Source organism: Theropithecus gelada, chromosome 8 (assembly GCF_003255815.1).
Source record: "Theropithecus gelada isolate Dixy chromosome 8, Tgel_1.0, whole genome shotgun sequence".
NCBI lineage: Eukaryota > Metazoa > Chordata > Mammalia > Primates > Cercopithecidae > Theropithecus > Theropithecus gelada.
Window position 1 is genome coordinate 147071840 of NC_037676.1, and position 21730 is coordinate 147093569.

Here is a 21730-nt window from a genome sequence, read left to right on the forward strand (position 1 = left end):
GGCAACTCCCGGCCGCGTCCCTAGCTCCCGGCCCCGGGCCCGCCCCCTGCTCAGGCACCGCCCACTCCGGGCTCTGGGCCCTCCTCTCCCTCGCGGCTACGCCCCCTGCCCGCCTCCGACTGTAGCCCCGCCCCCAGGCACCGGCCCCGCCTGTCTAGGCTTCTGGTCCCGCCCAGGCTCTTGTCCCTCGGCCCCAGCCTCGTCCCTCCTCGGATCTGACTCCACCCCTTCCCCGGAGCCTGGGAGGCGGGGCTGAGAACCACAGAGATGGCCGGGCCTCCGAGCCGCCCAGGGCGGCCGGAAGTTTGCGGGGCGGGGCGGGGCAGACGCGGGCGGCCAAGGCCCGTTTCCGGCGGCGTCGCGCGTTTGCTAACCTCGGGTGGTCCTCAGGGAGGGTGAGTCGGCGCGGCGGGCGCGGACTCGGCTTGTGCTGGGTGTGAGTGATCGCTGGTCGCTTCCTGCGCCCTCCGGCCTTCGGCACTGGGGTCCCCGCGTCTCCCGGCCTCCAGTCGGGAAAGCGCGGGGCCTTTGCGGGGCCCTGAGCGCCTGGCGTGGGAGGTGGTCGAGCACAGCCGCCCTCTCCCGCGGTGGCGCGAGGCGGGCTTCGTTTGGCCGAGTCTCGCACGCAGCTCCCCGCAGACCCCGCTAGTGGCAGCTACGCACCCGCGGGCCCCGGTGTCAGGGGCTTGAATAAGGCGAGCTCCAGCTGCGGCCTTTTCTCCAGGCCTGGGCCTACTCCCGGGGCCCTGACTCGCCCTCCTGCGAAACCGCCTCCTTCCAGAGCGTTCTCTGTTTACTGGCCTGGAAGGCCTAGGATAAGTGACAGTGGAGGAAAGAACGGTGCCTTGGGTGGGGTAGGCTGTTTGTCTTCTCTAAATTCTGGTGGCTATTCCGGGCATTCCTAGTGTCAGGAGCCAGGCGGAGGATCCTCCTCCGGTGGTCACTGCTGCTTGGATCAGCCTCCCTATGCCGGTGACCTGGGGTTTCCACCCACAAACCACTGTCTGGGTTAGAAGCTGCCGTACGAAGACTCTTTTTCCCATTCCGACTTCCCGGGGGAATGCTTGGGCAGGTAGAGGGTCTGGGGTCATTGGCTTAATTGAGGTGATTACATCCCTGTGCATGGTTCCATCCTGGCGACAGGTGAGCTGGAGACTGGAATTTATGTACTTGAGGGCAGGGGTTTCCACGTCCACTCCTGTCTTCCCTTCAGTTCGTCATTTTTGCTCCTGCCTGCTCCAAGCTCCAGTCGCTCACTGCCTTCCCTTGCTGTCAGGGATTTACCCATACTGGTTCATCCAGCCCCATTTCTTCTTGCTTCAGGCCCTTTCACATGCCATTCCTGCTGCCTGGAGTGGTCTGCCCACCTCCATTACCTTGGCCGAGGTCCCTTTGGAAGTGACCCATGACACTGAGTCAGCGTTCTGGTCTAAGTGGTTTTTATAGTTCCCTGTACTTCAGCGCTGTGTGTGCTTATTTGTGTGGTTATTTAACTTTTTCCTCCACCAGACTGCTTCGTGAAGGCAGGGTCCTCGTGTCCACTCCTGTATCCCCATTACTCAGTGCCTGGCACGTGGCATCCACTCCTTACAGCTTTGTGGAGTGATTCACACACACAGTCTAAAGAGGAACAAGAGTTCAGTGGGCCTCCTTCACTCAAGTGCCGTGTCTGCTTCAGCCCAGCCCCATGTCCCTGCTAGAGAAATCTGGGGCTGGAGGTAAAGGAGCAGAGAGCACAGTATCCGCTTGATTAGCCTGGAAGTTGGGCTTCTGGCACCCTGACGTCTAATCCTTTCATAATTCCCAACAGGTGTCTCGGCCAGAACACGTGGATGCCCACCCACCACTGAGCCTCATGGTAGGAAGCTTGACTGCCTCCTCCTCCTCGCTTGTCCTGTGAAGGCCCACCTCCTGCTCTGCCCACTGGGCCTGGGCTCAGACCCTACCTTGGCCCTTGCTGGGCTTAGGAAGGCCCCCTTGCCCCCATCCCCAAGGTAGTGAGCAAACCCCTGCCCAAACCAGGGCCTAATTGAGGCTCTTGAAGGGGGAGGGTTGTATGACCACCGTGGACTGGGTTCCTCCTCCCCGAGACTACCCCTCCCCAGAATATTAGAGGCAGAGGAGTCCTGGTGAGCGTCTCGCCTAACCCCATGGTGCGCCTGCCTGAGGCATGTCATGAGGCAGTGCCAGAAGGGGGCTGGCACCCAGGGATTCCTGGGGTGCTGGTGTATGTCCTTTCAGGAGGTGGTAACATTTGGCGATGTGGCTGTGCACTTCTCTCGGGAGGAGTGGCAGTGTCTGGACCCTGGCCAGAGGGCCCTCTACAGGGAAGTGATGCTGGAGAACCACAGCAGTGTGGCTGGACTAGGTGAGGCTGCACCTTGGGGCCCTTCCCCTGCATCATCAGTCAGCACCCACCCAGCCAGGCTCCATTGGAGGCCAAACACTCAGACCCTTGTGGGCTCCATAGCGGGCTTGGACTCATGAGTGGTGTGCCAGGCTGGTTCCTAGCTTTGCCCGTGTCATGGGGTTCAACCCCCAGGGAGTGGGTGGGATTCTGGGAGTTAGTAAAGCCTCTTCTTTTCCTAAGCTGTTAAATTGTGGAAATAGAATCCAAACTTGAAATAGCTTAGACAAGAAAAGAGAAATGATTGGGTGGAAGAATCCAAGGCAAAGGTTGTACAACCAGAGCAAGAGGTGGCAGTGCCCATGCGGCTGCTATGCAGATGCTGTCATCCCCTTGCCCCTCCTGTCCTGCAGTTAGTCTTCCTCTCTGAACTCCTCCATTGCCACAGGCAGCCACTACGGTGCTCTTTATGTCCGTGTCTGTATTCTCACAAGGTGTGTGCTGTCATTAGATTGCAACTTGGTGAAGGGGGGTGTGTCTGACTTGGGCCTCACTGGGCCTCTTGCCTGTGACTAAGCTCTCTGCTGCATCGGACCCCGAGAGAGTGCCTGGGCTGGGGGATCCGGAATGGAATTGATGGGCCATCGTTGGTTGGCCAGGAGCTTTTTGGGGTGTTGGATCAGGTCTGCACCCCTCTGTCTTGGCTAGGCTGGCAAAGTCCAGCTTTCTGTTTTGCCAGTCAGATAAATGTACAGTGGGAGGCTCTTGTGGTTTGAATTTGCATTTCTCTGATTTCTGCTGAGCTTGAGCCTGTTTTCACACCCTCATTAGTTTGCTAGGTTCTTCTGTAAAATGTCTGCTCAGGGCATTTGTCCATATTCTAGGTCTGCTGTGTTTTACTGCTTTGAAGGTGGTGTTTCTTCATTCTGTCTAAGATGCCTTACGTTGTAAAACATGTAATTATGTCCACATCCTTATTTTAAGGAAGGTGAAATGCTACCGATGACATGCATTTTTTTTAGCACTTGATTTTACTGTATACTTTTTAAAGAGCTCTTTTAGACTCATTTAGACCTGGCTTACCCTGTCTCGCTGAAATAGAAAGGAAAAGACGCATGTCCTGAGGATCCTTTCTTTTTTTCCCCCTCCCCGAGACTGAGTCTCGCTCTGTCACCTACCCTGGAGTGCAGTGGTGTGATCTCGGCTCACTGCAGCCTCCGCCTCCTGGGTCCAAGTGATTTTTCTGCCTCAAGCTCCTGAGTAGCTGGGACTGTGGGTGCCGCCACCACACCTGGCTAATTTTTGTATTTTTAGTAGAGACAGGGTTTCACCATGTTGCTCAGGCTGGTCTCGAACTCCTGACCTTGTGATCCACCCGCCTCGGGCTCCCAAAGTGCTGGGATTACAGGCGTGAGCCACCGTGCCCGGCCAGAGTAAGGGTACTTCTAATGTTTCTTCACAGCTTTTAGTGACCCACTCTCTGGGTTGGTTATCTGTGTCCATACTTTCCACGTGATGGCAACCTGTGGGCCTGGCCATCAAGGGGTGCTGCAGCCTTTCGTAAGTGGTAATGGGGTTTTCTTCATCCCGTGAGGTTGGTGCTTGAGCTCTCTTGCTTGGCATATAGGAGCCATTCCCTTTTAACAGTCCCATCTGCTGTGCCTGTTCCTCTCTCAGGCCCTGTGTGTACACAGTTGCTGATTTGCCAGTAACTGGAATTGCAGTCATTCCTCCAGCAACAGTTTGCTTCTCCAGGTTCAAAGGTACAGCTGCTGTTCTTTTTCCATGGCTTCTGTCTATTTATAACGTTCTGCTGCTGTGCCAAGTCACAGGGTAAACCTTTTGAAGACAGTGTAAAGAGCAGCTAAATTCAGCATGTGTTGTATGACGGTGCTGGTGACACCTGCAGCAGTGACTGGGCCGCTGAGGCAAGCTCACGTGTGCACAGGCAGTGATGGTGTGTCACAGCTGCCGCCTGGCGGATGACACTGGTTCCTAGATATGTCCAAGAGATGGGAAAGGGTTTTATAAAAAGACTATCTTAGGGCCGGGCGTAGTGGCTCACATCTGTAATCCCAGCACTTTGGGAGGCTGCGGTGGGCGGATCACGAGGTCAGGAGATCGAGACCAGCCTGGCCAACACAGTGAAACCCCATCTACTAAAAATACAAAAATTAGCCGGGTGTGGTGGCGTAATCCCAGCTACTCGGGAGGCTGAGGCATGAGACTCGCTTGAACCCTGGAGGCGGAGCTTGCAGTGAGCTGAGATCGCACCACTGCACTCCAGCTTGGTGACAAAGCGAGACTCTGTCTAAAAAAAAAAAAAAAAGAAAAAAAAAGGACTGTCTCAGAATTTATCAAACAGGATAAATTCCAGGTTAGTTTTGTGTATTATAAATCACTTTTTTAGCTGGACATGGTGTTGCACGCCTGTAGTCCCAGCTACTGGGGAGGGTGGGGAGGGAGAACTGCCTGAGCCTAGGAGGTCAAGGTTGGAGTGAGCTATGATTGTGCCACTGCAGTCCAGCCTAGGCAACAGAGTGAGACCCTGTCTAAAAAAAAAAAATCTTTTCTGCTTCTTTCGTGTTTGTTAACTTTGCTAGGTCAGATTTTTTGTTTTGAGATGGAGTCTTGCTCTGTCACCCAGGCTGGAGTGCAGTGGCGTGATCTTGGCTCACTGCAAGCTCCGCTTCCCCCTGGGTTGACGCCATTTTCCTGCCTCAGCCTCCCGAGTAGCTGAGACTACAGGCGCCCGCCACCACGCCCGGCTAATTTTTTTTTTTTTTTTTTTTTTTGTATTTTTAGTAGAGACGGCGTTTCACCATGTTAGCCAGGACGGTCTCAATCTCCTGACTTCGTGGTCTGCCTGCCTTGGCCTCCCAAAGTGCTGGGATTACAGGCACGAGCCACCGCGCCCGGCCTGCTAGGTCAGATTTTAATGTAATTACTCAGGTTTTGCCTTATGGATTGTCTCTTTGAAGTTTTATTTAAAAGTTCTGTCTGGGCACGGTGGCTCATGCCTGTAATCCAAGCGCTTTGGGAGGCCAAGGCGGGTGGATTGCCTGAACTCAGGAGTTCAAGACCAGCCTGGGCAACACAGTGAAACCCTGTCTCCACTAAAATGCACAAAAAAAATTAGCTGGGCATGGCAGTGTGTGCTTGTAATCCCAGCTGCTTGGGAGGCTGAGGCAGCAGACTGGCTTGAACCTGGGAGGCAGAGGTTGCAGTGAGCTGAGATTGTGCCACTCCACTCCAGCGTGGGTGACAGAGCGAGACTGTCTCCAAGAAAAAAACAAAAGTTCTTCCCTGGCTGGGCGCGGGGTCTCACGCCTGTAATCCCAGCACTTTGGGAGGCCTAGGCGGGCTGATCACCTGAGGTTAGAGTTTGAGACCAGCCTGGCCAACATGGTGACACCCCGTGTCTACTAAAAATACAGAAATTAGCCAGGCATGGTGGCGGGCGGTTATAATCTTGGCTGCTCGGGAGGCTGAGGCAGGAGAATTCCTTGAATCCGGGAGGCAGAAGTTGCACTGAGCCAAGATCATACCAGTGCACTCTAGCCTGGGTGACAGAGTGAGACTTGGTCTCAAAAAAAAGTTCTTTCCTCCTCCAAGGTCACTGAGATGGGCTTCATTTCCTCCTGTGAATTTTACAGTTTCTATTTCTCATCTGTATCCCAGCTCCACATTTGTGTTGGGGTTACGTAAAAATCCGTGTTTTATTTTGTCCAAACATAGCTATTTTCCCCAACATCATCTATTAAACAGTCTCCTTGGCCAGGCGCAGTGGCTCACGCCTGTAATCCCAGCACTTTGAAGTAGGCTGAGGCGGGCAGATCACCTGAGGTCAGGAGTTCGAGACCAGCCAGGCCAACATGGTGAAACTTCATCTCTACTAAAAATACAAAACTTAGCCGGGTGTGGTGGCCCGTGCCTGTAATCCCAGCTACTCAGGAGGCTGAGAGAGGAGAATTGCTTGAACCTGGGAGGCTGAGGTTGCAGTGAGCCGTGATTGCGCCACTGTACTTCAGTCTGGGCAATAGAGTGAGGCTCTATCGCAAAAAAAAAAAAAAATCTGCTTTTCCTGTTGACATGTGGAGCCACCACTTTCATCTGTGAAATGGGGTGTTTCTGACCCCTGTTCTCTTCCCTGAATCTCTCTTGTGGGCCAGCTTCTTGCTTTTGGTTTGTTTGGGTTTTTTTTTGTTCATTTGTTTTTGGTTTTTTTTTCAGATGAAGTCTCACCCTGTTGCCCAGGCTGGAGAGCAGTGGTGCGATCTTGGCTCACTGCAACGTGTGCCTCCCAGGTTCAAACAATTCTCGTGCCTCAGCCTCCCGAGTAGCTGGGATTACAGGCATGTGCCACCATGCCCGGCCAATTTTTTGTATTTTTACGGTCTCAATAAAAATACAAAAGAGGGGCCGGGCGCGGTGGCTCAAGCCTGTAATCCCAGCACTTTGGGAGGCCGAGGCGGGCGGATCACGAGGTCAGGAGATCGAGACCATCCTGGCTAACATGGTGAAACCCCGTCTCTACTAAAAATACAAAAAAACTAGCCGGGCGTGGTGGCGGGCGCCTGTAGTCCCAGCTACTCGGAGGCTGAGGCAGGAGAATGGCGTAAACCCGGGAGGCGGAGCTTGCAGTGAGCTGAGATCCGGCCACTGCACTCCAGCCTGGGTGACACAGCGCGAGACCCCGTCTCAAAAAAAAAAAAAAAAAAAAAAATACAAAAGAGACGGGGTTTCGCCATGTTGGCCAGGCTGGTCTGGAACTCCTGACCTCAGGTGATCTACCCACCTTGGCCTCCCAAAGTGCTGGGATTACCGGCGTGAGCCACCACACCTGGCCAGTTTGGCTTTGTTTTTTATTTTGGGGTGGTTCTTGTTTTTTGCTTTGGTTTTGTAGTGTTTCTTAATACTACAAGAATACTAAAAGAATTAAACTTGCCCGTTTAATTCTTTTTTTTCTGGGACGGAGTTTCACTCTTGTTGCCCAGGCTCGAGTGCAATGGCGTGATCTCGGCTCACTACCACCTCTGGCTGTTGGGTTCAGGTGATTCTGCCTCAGCCTCCTGAGTAGCTGGGATTACAGGCATGTGCCACTATGCCCGGCTAATTTTTATATTTTTAGTAGAGATGAGGTTTCACCATGTTGGCCAGGCTGGTCTCGAACTCCTAACCTCAGGTGATCCGCCCACCTCGGCCTCCCAAAGTGCTGGGATTACAGGCGTGAGCCGCCACGCCCAGCTGCATACAAATTTTAGAATAAGTTGAATTCCTAAAAAATGCCACTGGGATTTTTACTGGGAGTGCTTTGAAACTGTTTTCCGTCAGTGTATAAGTTTTGATTTTTCTGCTTTGTGAATGTATTTTTAGCTGATTATTGCTGTAGTACAAAAATGCTGTTGGTTCTGAAGGATGATCTTACATCTGGCAACTTTGTGGAACCCCCTGGGTAAATCACTGTTGCTTGGTCATTCTGCTGTTTTCCAGCAGGAGGATTCCTGCGAATGAGAGTTTGGTATTTTCCCTCTCAGCCCTCACTCCTCCCATCTCTGCCTTTGCAGTGGCCAGCGCAGTGTTAAACAGGACCCTGTGGGCATGTTGTGTTCCTGATTTTAAAGGGAATGCATCCACATAACCACAGAAATTGGCTAAGGAGTTTTGTTTTTTCTTTTTAATCATAAATACTGAATTTCAAGTTCTTTTTCTGCATCATTTGAGACGCATAATTTATTTTCTTTATTAATGCAGGAAATTACATTGCTATATTTTCTTGTATTCCTGGAATAAACTTTACTTAAATCATGATATTTATATATAAATTTTGATACACCTCTGGATTCAGCTAGCCAGTATTGTATTTTGGATTTTTGTATTTCTGTTGATAAGTGAAACAGATACATACATATATGAGAGAGAGAGATATATATATATGTGTATATATATATATATTTTTTTAGACGGAGTCTCACTCTGTCAGCCAGGCTGGAGTGCAGTGGCGTGATCTCGGCTCACTGCAAGCTCCGCCTCCCGGGTTCACGCCATTCTTCTGCCTCAGCCTCCCGAGTAGCTGGGACTACAGGCGCCCACCACCATGTCTGGCTAATTTTTTTGTATTTTTAGTAGAAACAGGGTTTCACTGTGTTATATGGTCTCGATCTCCTGACCTCGTGATCCGCCAGGCGTGAGCCACTGTGACCAGCCTATATATTTCCTTTTGTGTGTTGTCTTTATATAGTTTTGACATGTTTGATAAATGGCATTTGGCATACAAGTAGAACTTGGTGGAACTAATCTGTAAAACCATCTGGTCCTTGGGCTTTTGGGGAAGGAAAGTCTTGGATTAGAATTTATGCATTTATATTTCCTTTTTCTTTTTTTTTTTTTAAGAGTTGGGGTCTTGCTCTGTTGCCCAGCCTAGAGTACAGTGGTGTGATCATAGCTCACTGCAGCCTTGAACTCCTGGGCTCAAGTGATCCTTCCACTTGAGTTTCCCTAGTAGCTGGGACTATAGGTGTGCACCACCATGCCCAGATGTTTTTTCTTTCTTTGTAGAGTTGGGGTCTGTCATGTTGCCCAGGCTAGTCTTAAACTTCTGGCCTCAAGCAGTCCTGCCTCAGCCTTCCAAAATGCTGGGATTATAGGCAAGAGCCACCTTGCCTGGCATTTCCTTTTGTTTTTACTCTGTTATATTTGTAATTGTTTCTCTTATTCTCTCTGTTTTGGTAGCATCTTCTCACTAAGTTCACCTTGACTGGTTTTGTCATGAGACTGTCATATTCATGTTTTCAAAGAACTGGCTTTTGGCTTTGCGTTTTTCGGGGGGTTGGGTTGGAGGATGTTTTTATATGTCTTTGTTCTCTATCTCTCTGAATCCTGCCCCAGATTTATTATTTTCTTCCTCTTTATTTATGTGAGTTTGATGTGTGTGGTGCTTGTTTCTTTTGCTTTTTTAATTTTTTGAGACAGAGTTTCGCTCTGTTGCCCAGGCTGGAGCACAGTGGCTTACTGCAGCCTGGACTCCCTGGGTTCCAGTGATCCTCCCACCATGTTGGCCAGGCTGGTCTCGAACTCCTGACCTTCAGGTGATCCATCCGCCTTGGCCTGCCAAAGTGCTGGAATTACAGGTGTGAGCCACCACACCTGGCCATTCTCAACTTCTTGAACGTATTGTTTACCTCATTTGTGTTTTAAAATACTCATTTCTAGTAAATGTATCTAAAAGTATAAAATTTTTCTGGGCATAGTGGCATATGCCTATAATCTCAGCTACTTAGGAGGCTGAGGCAGAAGGATTGTTTGAGCCGAGGAGTTTGAGGCTAGCCTGGGCAACATAGCGAGACCACATGTCTACAAAGAATTTAAAAACTAGCTGGGTGTGGTGTCACGCACTTGTAGTCCTAGCTACTCAGTAGGTTGAGGCGGGAGGACTGGTCTAGGCTATAGTGAGCTGTGATGGTGCTACTGCACTCCAGCCTGTGTGACAGAGTAAAACCATGTCTCTACATCACATTTTATCTTTACATGCTGCTTGGGCTGCTTCCTATAAATTCTGACTCATCATAAATATGGTTGCCACTTAGTAATTTATTATTTAGTTTCCAAGTAGCTAATTGCATCTAAGAACGTTTTGTAATCAATTTCATACTGCACTGCATTTGCCTGGGTGCATGTTCTGTGGTATTGTTCTTTGCTGTGTCTGTGACTCAGTGTGTGGCTTGACCCAAGGGTGTTTCTTTGTTCCACGTGTACTTGGAGAGAATATGCATTTTCTGTTGAGTGCGGAGTCCTGCCTGCATCTGGGGGCTTGAGCTTATTGGCTATAGGCCTTTGGAATCTCTGCCTGCCTCTTTCCTTCCAGTTGGGAGAACCCTGAAGGAAGCTTCCAACCAGAGGCCTTGGCTGGCCCATGGATCAACTGCTCATCTCTGTACTGACCGGCACAAAGAGGGTATGGGGGCAGGTGGCCCCAAGAAGGCAGGGTGCCAGGTGGGCCCCCACAGGTCTCTGCCACCCAGTCTACGGAGAGGGAGGCAGGCCCTGAGGCATCCTTTGTGCAGGGACTTGAGGCTGGAAGGCCACTGGCTGAAGATTGGACCTTGGAGCTTTCTGATGCAAAATTTGCTCGTTTGTGTCCATTTGTCATTGTTTGTCATCTTATTTTGTAACCACCCGGCCTCTTGGAGCATCTCTGCTCTCTAACCGAAGGACAGGCCCGGCTCTGCTGAGTGAAGCTTGGGCTTCTTCTCTCTCCCAAGTTCCAGGGGTAGAGGCGGACTGTCCTTTGCAGACTGGTGACAGGGTCACCTGGAGATTGTGGGAGTCAGGTATCCCTTGCTGTCTAGCCACAGGAGCTGGACAGATCTGGACAGAAAGGGCTTCTGTGTCCCCAGATTCTCACCACCCTTGACACTTCTCTCTCCCTGCAGGGGCTCTGCCTGTGCCTTTTAGCCCCCCTGCCCCTTTACATTTGGAAACCGGGGAAGGCTTAACCCTGTGCTGCACGCTCCCTGTCATGCTGACACTGTCTTCTCTGCCACACACACAGCAGGATTCCTAGTTTTCAAGCCTGAGCTGATCTCCCGGCTGGAGCAGGGAGAGGAGCCATGGGTCCTTGACCTGCAGGGAGCAGAGGGGACAGAGGCACCAAGGACCTCCAAGACAGGTAAGACTTAGACCCCATCACAGAGAAGCCCTGGGGTGAGGAGAAACTGCAGGAGGGGCCTCACAACTGGGCAGCTGTGGGTGAGTCACAGGGGCTACGCTGGGATCCCTGGGAATGCCACTGGGGAAGCAGCATCCGGCACATAGAAGGGAGCATAGACCCGTTGTGGGGCTGCCTTGGGAGAGGCCAAACTGAAGAAGAGCCAAGACACAGAAACCCCTGCGTTTCCGCAAAAACAGAGCTTGTTTTTGAAATCGTGTCACATTTTGTTCTATTTCTAATTTTACTCATACTTTTGTTAAGCAAAGATACAAACCTATGGATCCAAGTGAAGGGTTAGGTTTGGCCTTCAGTAACCTCTCCTCAGGTAAGCATATTCCCTGAGGCAGCTCCCTTCAGACCTTCTCAGGCTCCAGTAGTGCATTACTTTCCTGTGGCTGCTGTAACAATGAACCACAAACTAGGAAGCTTAAAACAACAGAAATTTGTTGTCTCACAGCCGTGGAGGCTGGAAATCTGAAGTCGAGGGGTCAGCAGGGCTGTGCTCCCTGTGAAGGCTTTAGGAAAGATCCCGGCCTGCCTCTCCGGGCAGCTGGTGGTTTTCTGGCAATCCTTGGGTTCCTTGGCTTGTGGACGCATCCCTCACTCTGATCTCTGACTCCTTCACACGGCTGCCTCTCCCTGCGTGTCTGCGATCATGTGGCCATCTCCTTAGAAGGACACCAGTCATGTTGGGTTAGGGGCCACCAGTGACCTCATGGTGACTAATTACATCTGCAATGACCGTGTTTCCAAACAAGGTCACATTCTGAGGTGCTTTAAGTTAGGACTTCAGTCTATCTTGGGGTCCTCAGCCCTAACCAGGGCACCCGCTGCCTCCAGCATGAGCTCCTGCTGGGCAGGCGCCTTGCCTGGTGCTCTGCTTCCCTGCTTTGCTGGTGTGCGGCCCAGCATGACAAGGGAGATGGGTCTGCGTGCATCTCAACTGCAGAAAGGAAGCCCCTCCCCTCCCCTTCAGTTGCTGCTGGGTTGCCACAGTCACTCCTGCACATGGCAGGACCAGGCCCCACAGAGGCCATCGGCTTGGAGGGGCCTCGGGAAGCAAGTTGGACAGTCCAAAGTTGTGAAAAGCAGGGCCTGTGGGGCTGGGCGTGGTGGCTCACGCCTGTCATCCCGGCACTTTGGGAGGCCGAGGTGGGCAGATCATGAGGTCAGGAGATCGAGATCATCCTGGCTAACATGGTGAAACCCCATCTCTACTAAAAATACAAAAAATAAGCCGGGCATGGTGGCAGGCGCTTGTAGTCCCAGCTACTTGGGAGGCTGAGGCAGGAGAATGGCGTGAGCCCGGGAGGCGGAGTTTGCAGTGAGCCGAGATTGCGCCACTACACTCCAGCCTGGGTGACAGAGCGAGACTCCCATCTAAAAAAAAAAAGAAAAGTACAGGCTGTGATCTTCCTTCCATTCATATGATCCTAGGCAGCTTCAAAGGACAAGGAGGGTTTCTGAGCCTCTTCGCACCCTAGGGCCTTTCAGCCTCCCAGGAAGGCTGCATATGGGAACAGTGATCAGGAACCCTGGCCTCACTGGCTCTGTGGGCTGCTCCCATGTTATCCTTTCTGCTCAGCCTCCCTGAGAAGGAGGTTCAGCTATAAGGTGGCCCAGTTAAAATCCAGCCGCCCATGAAAATATTTCCAACATGGACAGGAGCGTTTAAAGAGGGTGCTGTGGCAGAAAAGCCAGCTACAGTTGGCAGAATTAGTTCAGTGGTTACATGTAGCAGGTGGTCCTTACTGTGATAAAGCATCAACCAAAAATATAATCCCACAGTAGTTGAGAGCTGCTGTTGATGCACCCAGCACTTGCTCACAGATCTGAGAGTCCAGGGCAAGGATGTGGCCTCTTAGATAAAACAAGCAGCAGCGCAAAACCAGAATAAGGCGGAAATGCCCAGATATGTTACTTGTCTCCAGCTGGTACAGTCAGCATCAGATACTGACGGATATTGGCCCAGAGCAGTGGGTGAGGGGCCATGTCCCAGCTGTGCACCCCGATGCTCTTGACCACCACTGTGCCCCCTGGTGGGTGGTTCCTGGCACCCCTCAACAAAGCCTTGCTGTCAGCCTGGCCCTGCTCTCTCTGCCACTGCTTTATTTTTTTTTGAGATGGAGTCTCTGTTGCCCAGGCTGGAGTGCAGTGGCATGATCTTGGCTCACTGCAACGTCTGCCTCCCAGGTTCAAGTGATTCTTGTGCCTCAACCTCTCAAGTAGCTGGGATTACAGGCATGAGCCACCGTGCCTGGCCACCCTGCTCTCTTATCTTTACAGTAGGGGAAGGCTTGGGAGGAGTGCCAGGCGAGCCCTGTTGAAGGAGCAGGCATTCTGAGGTGGTGCGGTTGTGCAGGGAAAGAAGCACATGAGGACCAGGGCTGGAGATGCCTCCTGTCCTCACAGCCCTTGAGCGTTCCTGCTGCACAGTGAAGCTGAAACGGCTGCCTACTCTGACTCTCCAGGACTGACTGGAAGACCTTTAGAGGTCCCTGGAAGCCGGAGACTCACCACTGATGGTTAGGAGTGGGCAGGAACCGAAGCTTGAAGCCCTGTAACTGGGCTGTGCATTCATGTGGGGTAGACTTGGGCTGGTTATAGCTGTGGCCACGTGGTCGTGGGTGTGAACGTGATTGTGTCGTGGTGGGGACCGTGGTTGTCATGACCATAGCCATGTGCTGTGGTTGCATCCTGTCATGGTTGTGATCACAGACATCAAGGAGATGTCTGACCTCAGCAGAGGAGCCCTCTAGGGTTACAGAGTAGGACAGAAGCCTGTGCTTACTTGGAGAGTCCAGAAAGGGCGCAGATGTCTGGAAGACCTCCTGGGGGCCTCCAGAAAGTTGCAGCCCCAGGGAAGAAGTCAGTGTGGTCTTGGGGGTGGCCACGCACAGCCCAGGGAGAAGCAGGGGAGGTGGCCAGGTGTGAGTTGGCAGCAGCAGCCAGGAGGCAGCTGAGGGGGCTGGGTCCTGCTCAGAGAAGCACACCCCAGAGAGTAGCCATGAACGGCCTAGGTGCCCAGTGCTTTTCTGAGCTCACCAAGTTAAGTCCCTTGGCAGCTCTTCCAGCCCCATTTTCCTTGTCAGAATCCATGCCCTCCATTCAGAACTCAGACCCTGTACTGTTTCCTCACCAGCTAGGATGCTGGAGCCCCTGACCCCACAGCCCATGGTAGCTACCCACCCTTCCGGTCTTGCTTTGTATTCTTTGCCTCTGCATGGACTTTGCCCCACACCAGTGCCCTGTAGGATGGATCTCTCTGCTCACAGACCCTAGCCCCGCTGTAGGCCGTGTTGCTCTCAGCACTCTGCCCTGTGCATAATGAACACTTCATTGCTATTGAATGAGTGAACAAAGTAAAAAGCATGAAACCAGATCTGAGAACTGCCAAAGGCTCCACCTTCTCTTGCACGCTTCCACCTGGGGCCTCGCAGGGCTCAGTGCAGCCGTCCTGGGAGCCTTGATTCCCGGCCCCCGCATTTATAGTCTTGTCATTTCTCTGAGCACAAGGCCTAAGGAACGTCTTTGTTCGTGTTTATTTCAGATTCTACGATTAGGACTGAAAATGAGCAGTCCTGTGAGGACATGGACATCCTAAAATCGGAATCCTATGGGACAGTCATCAGAATCTCCCCACAGGACTTTCCTCAGAATCCTGGCTTTGGAGACGTTTCTGATTCTGAGGTCTGGTTAGACAGTCATTTGGGCAGTCGTGGGCTGAGAATGACAGGCTCTACCTTTCAGAATAACTGTTTGAATGAGGAGACTGTGGTTCCGAAGACCTTCATCAAGGATGCTGCCCAGGGATGTAAGGAGCTGGGAAGCAGCATCCTGGATTGTCAGCCTCCTGAAAGTCAGAGAGAGAGTGCAGAAGGGACGTCCCAGAGGTGCGAGGGGTGTGGGAAAGGCTTCAGAGCCACTTCAGACATTGCTCTGCATTGGAAAGTTAATACACAGAAAATTAGCAGATGTCAAGAATGCCAAAAAAAGTTATCTGACTGCTTGCAGGGGAAACATCCAAATAACTGTCATGGAGAGAAGCCGTACGAATGTGCAGAGTGTGGGAAAGTCTTCAGGCTCTGCTCGCAGCTTAATCAGCATCAGAGAATCCACACGGGAGAGAAACCCTTTAAATGCACTGAGTGTGGAAAATCCTTCCGCCTGAGCTCAAAACTTATTCAGCATCAAAGAATTCACACTGGGGAGAAGCCCTACAGATGTGAGGAATGTGGAAAAGCCTTTGGTCAGAGCTCAAGCCTCATCCACCATCAGAGAATCCACACAGGAGAGAGGCCCTATGGTTGTCGTGAATGTGGGAAAGCCTTCAGCCAGCAGTCGCAGCTGGTTAGACACCAGAGAACTCACACTGGGGAGAGGCCCTACCCTTGCAAGGAGTGTGGGAAGGCCTTCAGCCAGAGCTCCACCCTAGCCCAGCATCAAAGGATGCACACTGGGGAGAAAGCTCAAATTCTAAGAGCCTCAGACAGTCCAAGCCTTGTTGCACATCAGAGAATTCACGCTGTAGAGAAACCATTTAAGTGTGATGAGTGTGGGAAAGCTTTTAGGTGGATCTCTCGCCTGAGTCAGCATCAGCTGATTCACACTGGAGAGAAGCCTTATAAATGCAACAAGTGTACAAAAGCCTTTGGTTGTAGTTCACGACTTATTCGCCATCAGAGAACTCACACTGGAGAAAAACCATTTAAATGTGATGAGTGTGGCAAAGGCTTTGTTCAGGGTTCACACCTTATTCAGCATCAGCGAATCCACACTGGAGAGAAACCCTATGTGTGTAATGACTGTGGAAAAGCCTTCAGTCAGAGTTCCAGCCTTATTTACCATCAGAGAATCCATAAAGGAGAGAAGCCCTATGAATGCCTCCAGTGCGGAAAAGCCTTCAGCATGAGCACACAGCTTACAATACATCAAAGGGTTCACACTGGAGAGAGGCCCTATAAATGTAACGAATGTGGGAAAGCCTTCAGTCAAAACTCAACCCTTTTCCAGCACCAGATAATTCATGCAGGAGTGAAGCCCTATGAGTGCAGTGAATGTGGAAAAGCCTTCAGCCGGAGCTCGTATCTTATTGAACACCAGAGAATACACACTAGGGCCCAGTGGTTTTACGAATATGGGAGTGCCCTGGAAGGGTCCACCTTTGTGAGCCGTAAAAAGGTTAATACTATAAAGAAACTGCATCAGTGTGAAGACTGTGAGAAAATATTTAGGTGGCGTTCACACCTAATTATACACCAGAGAATTCACACTGGGGAGAAGCCTTATAAATGCAATGACTGTGGCAAAGCTTTTAATCGGAGCTCACGGCTTACCCAGCATCAAAAAATTCACACGGGATAGACCACTTATGTATAAATGTGTATATATGTGAATAAACCTACAGCCTTAACTTATTTTATATGGGATCATTTATACTGACAAACACGTAGAATGTTGGTAAAGATTCAGAATTACTCTCAAAAAAATCCAACATAAGGCCGGGCGTGGTGGTTCATGCCTGTCATCCCAGCACTTTGGGAGGCCGAGGTGGGTGGATCACGAGGTCAGGAGATCAAGACCATCCTGGCTAACACAGTGAAACCCCGTCTCTACTAAAATTTAGCTGAGTGTGGTGGCGGGCACCTGTGGTCCCAGCTACTTGGGAGGCTGAGGCAGGAGAATGGCGTCAACCCAGGAGACAGAGCTTGCAGGGAGCTGAGATCGTGCCACTGCGCTTCAGCCTGGGCAACAGAGCGAGACTCTGTCTCAAAAAAAAAGAAAAAAATCCAACTTCATATAAAATGTATGTTAATTTGCTGAAATGTTTGACCTTAACCTGTTCAATAAAGCCTGTGTCCCTCACACCCAGGGTGCAGTCTGCAGTTTGAGTTCACAGGTCCCTGTGAATGAGGAAGCGGCACAAGAAAGGCTCTGCGAGCACTGTTAGACTTAGTAGGTTAAAATAATTTACCTCAACTATTTCCCCTTAAGGATCAATGGCTCACACTGGCTTCAACAATAAGGAAATGCATTAGCTCATGTTGGAGGAGGTCCAGGAGTGCCTAGAATTCCAACTTCACATTAGATCCTTATCTTAGAACTTAACCCAGCCAGGGCCCAGCCCTATCCCCTTCTTCAGAGAGGCAGGCTGGGCTAGCAGGTACACACCATCACTACTGGTGCGGTTGGCATTCATGGAGCACATATCAGTGCCAGGCACAGAAGCAAGGTGTCACAGCACATGTTCTGAGGTCACACTTGTGTCCCAGGGGCTTGCTGTGTGACCCAGGACATCATTGCCCTCCCTGAAACTCGGAGCCTTATTTGCGTATCTGAAAACATGCACTGTGAGAGGGCACTGAGAGGAAACAATGTAGAAGAACACGTCTCACTGCCTGTCAGAGAACGAGCATGCAAGTGAATGCTAGTACACCCACCCCTGTCCATGCCAGTGTCTCCAGCACACCCGTGTGTGCACAGGCCCTCAGGCTGATGACTGTCTTGTACCGGCGCAGTTGCCCCACTTTTTTTGGGTGGGGGGGAGGGTGGAACGTGGTGAGGAGGAAATATAGACAGTGGAGAAAAAGAAAAAATGGACCAGGCACGGTGACTCACACCTGTAATCCCAGCACTTGGGAGGCCAAGGTGGGTGGATCACGAGGTCAGGAGATGAAGACCATCCTGGCTAACACGGTGAAACCCCATCTCTACTAAAAATACAAAAAAATTAGCCGGGTGCGGTGGTGTAGTCCCAGCTACTCAGGAGGCTGAGGCAGGAGAATGGCGTGAACCTGGGAGGTGGAGCTTGCAGTGAGCCGAGATCGCGCCACCGCACTCCAGCCTAGGTGACAGAGCGAGACTACGTCTCAAAAAATAAAAGAAAAAGACGAAAAGGATGGAAAGAAGTGGTTGGGAAACACATGGGGAGAAGAACCTGAGAAGAAGGGGTGAGGAGAGGGAGTGGGGAAAGAAGATGGTGGGAAGAAAAGATGTTCGAGCGAAGAACTTGGGGCGAGGGAGTGGGGAAGGAAGAAGGTGGCGAGGGAGTGGGGAAGGAAGAAGGTGGTGAGGGAGTGGGGAAGGAGGACTCTGGGGAGAACTTGGGGAGAGGAAGTGGGGGAAAACGATGGTAGGGAAAAGAACTTAAGGAGCTGCAGTAGGGCAGACCAGCAGACCATAGGTCAAAAGGACAGATGGGAGGAGAGGCGGGATCAGGGAGGAGAACCCCAGTTGCTCCACTTTACAGGTCTGGATGTAATGTATGCTGTGGGACAGCTTTCCTTAAAACTCAGCCTGAAACAAAAACTGCCAAGAACTGAGGGTCTGAGATTTTATTCTTTGTAGAAGCTCATGAGAAATCCTGTAGCTGCTCCATCTAGGAGGGGATGGCAGGCAGATGACTCACCGTAGTTGTCAGGGCCCTATCAGTTCCCTTTGTCCACCATTCCCATGACACAGAGGCCCAGCAGGTGCAGGCACAGCTGGGAAACCTGGAGGTGAGGAGTGAGCCTGCTCTGTTGGGAGCTGGGGGGCCGTTACCTCACCCTTCAGGTTTTCTGCTGCCAACACAACCTTGAGAAGTGGCCCAGGTGGAGCATGGTGGGGTTCTTGGCACATGCAGGAACGTGGAGGGAGGTGTGGCTGATGGCAGGTGGCTTGCAGTCATCTGCTCAAGGCATGATGCTTTTTTGCTGAAATTGAATTTTCATGTGAATCTGCTGCTGAACCCTAATCTAATAGGCTGGGACCTTGTCCATTTGATTTTCTCACACGGCATCTAATTAAGGCTGATATTCACAGGCATGAGGCCAACAGCAAGACCTCAAGCCTGTCTCCACAGTCCTGGTCATTCAGGTATGAAGGAGTTCCAGGGGGAACCTGCTGATTTTTGGTGCCACTGCCAATAATTACACAGAAATATTTGGGCCCCAAAGGCCCCCATCCCCAGTGAAGGGACACTTTGTGATCCCTTCGTCCCAAACATGTGGCCTAGAGGGACACAGGTCACGCCAGGGCTTGTGACTGCTGGCTTGGGTCATGCCGCACTGGTTAGGCATCACGGCAGGGTCACTGAGAAGTTGCAGCCTCAGCTGCCTAACCCAAGAGCAACTTGGGAATTTGTAACAGGTTGAAACAGGTTGTGCTGGTCCATGTGTTTGCAGGTTCCAGAGCTTTCCCTGGTGGCAAAGGACACAGCAGAGTCCAGGGTGCTTGTGTCCACATGAGTTTCGTCTTTACAGCCTGTGGATGGGGATCTGACCCCTTGGTGGGCCCCAGTGACCACCAGTCGCGGCTGCTTAGCTCAACATGCTGCGAGTGTGTTCCCAGACTACAGTGCTGCTCCCGGGGGCAAAGCCCTGAGTGGTGACCTCCCACCTGCCCCTTCAGGGGCTCCTCCTGGTGTGCAAGGGCGATGGTGCTCTCCACAGCCACGAAATCGGTGTCCACTGTAACTGCCTTTTCTCCAGCCACGCCTACCCACACTGGAACTTCTGTACATGCTGAGTATGTGTGCAACGTCCCTGCCATGGGCTGTGTGGCTGCTGATGAGGGTCTTGGCAGGTAATGTGCTTAGCCAGGTGGTCGCCTTCAGGTCTAGCACAGGCATTGCTTTTTCTCCACTTCAGGCTTTCTGGGCCACCCAACCATGGGACAAGAGCCAAGGCATCCACATGCACTACCTGCAGCTCCTGTTCCTGGCCTTCCGAACCCTGCTGTCAAAGACTCTGACCCTGCCTCCTCCTGGGCTCTCGTCATCTCCTCTTGGCCACTTCCTGGTTCATGAGCAGGACAAAAGGAGGGGAACATCAGCCATATGGATGGTCCGAAAATTCCAGATTCTGCGCTAACCACAATGCTGTGTTCTTTCCACTAACAGCAACCAGCCAAAAGGGCTGGGGTGCAAGCTTCATGCTGCTTCAGCACCTGGATTCTCTCTGGACTGACATGGTCCTAGATCAGGGTTGGCAAACCGGGCAAACCATTCGCAGCTTTTTACATTTCTGAATGGTTGGGGAGAAAATAAGAGACTTGCGACGTTTGAAGACTATGTTAAAATCAAATTCGTGCACAGTGTCCCTGGGCTTGGTGATGCCCAGGTGTCTTCATGGAGCCTCTGGCAGCTTTCCTGTTGCAGCAGTGTTTACCACACCAGCCAGATCACCTTAACTTGGAAAATAACTTCATGCCTTCCAGCCACTGAAGGATTATTTTTTCCTCTCAGCCCTTAGTGGTTTCTTCACCTGAATGTCACAGTACAACTGAGAATAAGGCAGCTGGATCAGTTCAACAGAAGTAAACCTAAAGTCCAACAATCCAGGTTAGACATTAGCCACGGAGGGGTGGGAGGAGTCCTTTTTTTTGAGACGGAGTCTCACTCTGTCCCCCAGGCTGGAGTGCAGTGGCGCGATCTCGGCTCACTGCAAGCTTCACCTCCCGGTTCATACCATTCTCCTGCCTCAGCCTCCTTAGTAACTGGGACTACAGGTGCCTGCTACCACGCCCGGCTAATTTTTTTTTTTTTTTGTATTTTTTGTAGAGACGGGGTTTCGCCGTGTTAGCCAGGATGGTCTCGATCTCCTGACCTCGTGATCCACCCGCCTCGGCCTCCCAGAGTGCTGGGATGACAGGTGTGAGTCACCGCGCCCGGCTGAGGAGGAGTGTGAGCCCCCGCGCCCGGCTGAGGAGGAGTCCTCTTCTGGCTGCAGGATGTGGAAACGACACATCATGTCCATGGGGCAGCTTGTGGAGAGCCAAGGGTGTGAGCACACGAGTTAAAATTTAAGCTGCTGCACAGCTTTGAGATCCGAGTATCACATGGAAGCATCCAGGCGGCCCCGGCGCACAGGCTCTGGTTCCTCTGTGCAGAGGGAGAGGAGGGGCTGCTCGGGGTAGTGCGGGTGCTGGACTATCCTGTGACCTGCTCACACAATTGTGCAATTTGGCCTTCAGGAAACTCAGCTGAAGAGTTTCCAGGCCAGGCGCGGTGGCTCACGCCTGTAATCCCAGCCCTTTGGGGGGCCAAGGAAGGCTCACATGAGCCCAGGAGTTGGGAGGCTGCAGTGAGCTGTGATCGCACCACTGCACTCCAGCCTGCGGGACAGAGTGAGGCCGTCTCCACAATATATAAATAAATGAAAACATTTTGGGTTTCTGTTTTGGAGACAATAAATTATAACCTAGGTCTGGAATTGCTTTTTATCTCAACTATCAGAATAGTCTTCAATTTATGACTCTGAATTGAAACTATTTGGAGCTTTCTGGAAGCTTCACAAAGTGGAGCAGAGCAAGGGCTGGGCCCAGGCCATTTTATAAATCCCCAAGTCCCCAGTGCGTGCAGCTTGACTCAGAGCCCCAGAAATGTTTGCTGAATGAATGAGTGATGCAGCCGGGGAGGTGTCCAGGCTTTGAGCTCAGGACAGTGCCACAGGAGAGGGAACTCGCCAGCAAGTTTCCACAGAGAGCTAAGGCCAAGAAAACCAAGGGAGTAATTTCCCAGATGCAGACATCTGTTCTCTATGCACGGCCTTGCGCAAACCACGGGGACAAAGATGGACAGAGCCAGCCCCTGCCCTGGAGTCCAGGTCCAATGGAGACTGACCACTGACAAGGATGGACAGGTGCTCTGCATTGGAGGGGTCCAGTGGGCTCATGGGGTTGGCCCCAACCAT

General features: G+C 51.7%; 1 protein-coding gene across 13 annotated transcripts; it reads left to right on the forward strand.

Annotated features, from left to right (window-relative positions):
- Positions 1-250: 250 nt before the first annotated feature.
- On the forward strand, positions 251-16474 carry ZNF7 (zinc finger protein 7). Of its 13 annotated transcripts, none has more exons than XM_025393162.1 (5): positions 251-395; positions 1811-1858; positions 2242-2368; positions 10899-11015; positions 14608-16474. In XM_025393162.1, the coding sequence occupies exons 2-5, from the start codon at positions 1856-1858 to the stop codon at positions 16419-16421; spliced, it is 2061 nt and encodes a 686-aa protein (XP_025248947.1). In that variant the 5' UTR covers positions 251-395; positions 1811-1855; the 3' UTR covers positions 16422-16474. The 13 variants fall into 13 exon arrangements, with proteins under 13 accessions (XP_025248947.1, XP_025248942.1, XP_025248952.1 ...); XM_025393158.1 differs by having other exon boundaries at positions 305-395; positions 2191-2368; XM_025393160.1 differs by having other exon boundaries at positions 305-395; positions 2191-2368; positions 10902-11015.
- Positions 16475-21730: the final 5256 nt, after the last annotated feature.

Excerpts from the sequence above, each read along its gene's own strand:
- ZNF7 (XM_025393157.1), top strand. The coding sequence starts at position 2,176 with ATGAGGCAGTGCCAGAAGGGGGCTGGCACCCAGGGATTCCTGGGGTGC. Across the intron at positions 2,369-10,898 it reads CAGCAGTGTGGCTGGACTAG|CAGGATTCCTAGTTTTCAAG; the intron begins GTGAGGCTGCAC and ends CCACACACACAG. Across the intron at positions 11,016-14,607 it reads ACCAAGGACCTCCAAGACAG|ATTCTACGATTAGGACTGAA; the intron begins GTAAGACTTAGA and ends TGTTTATTTCAG.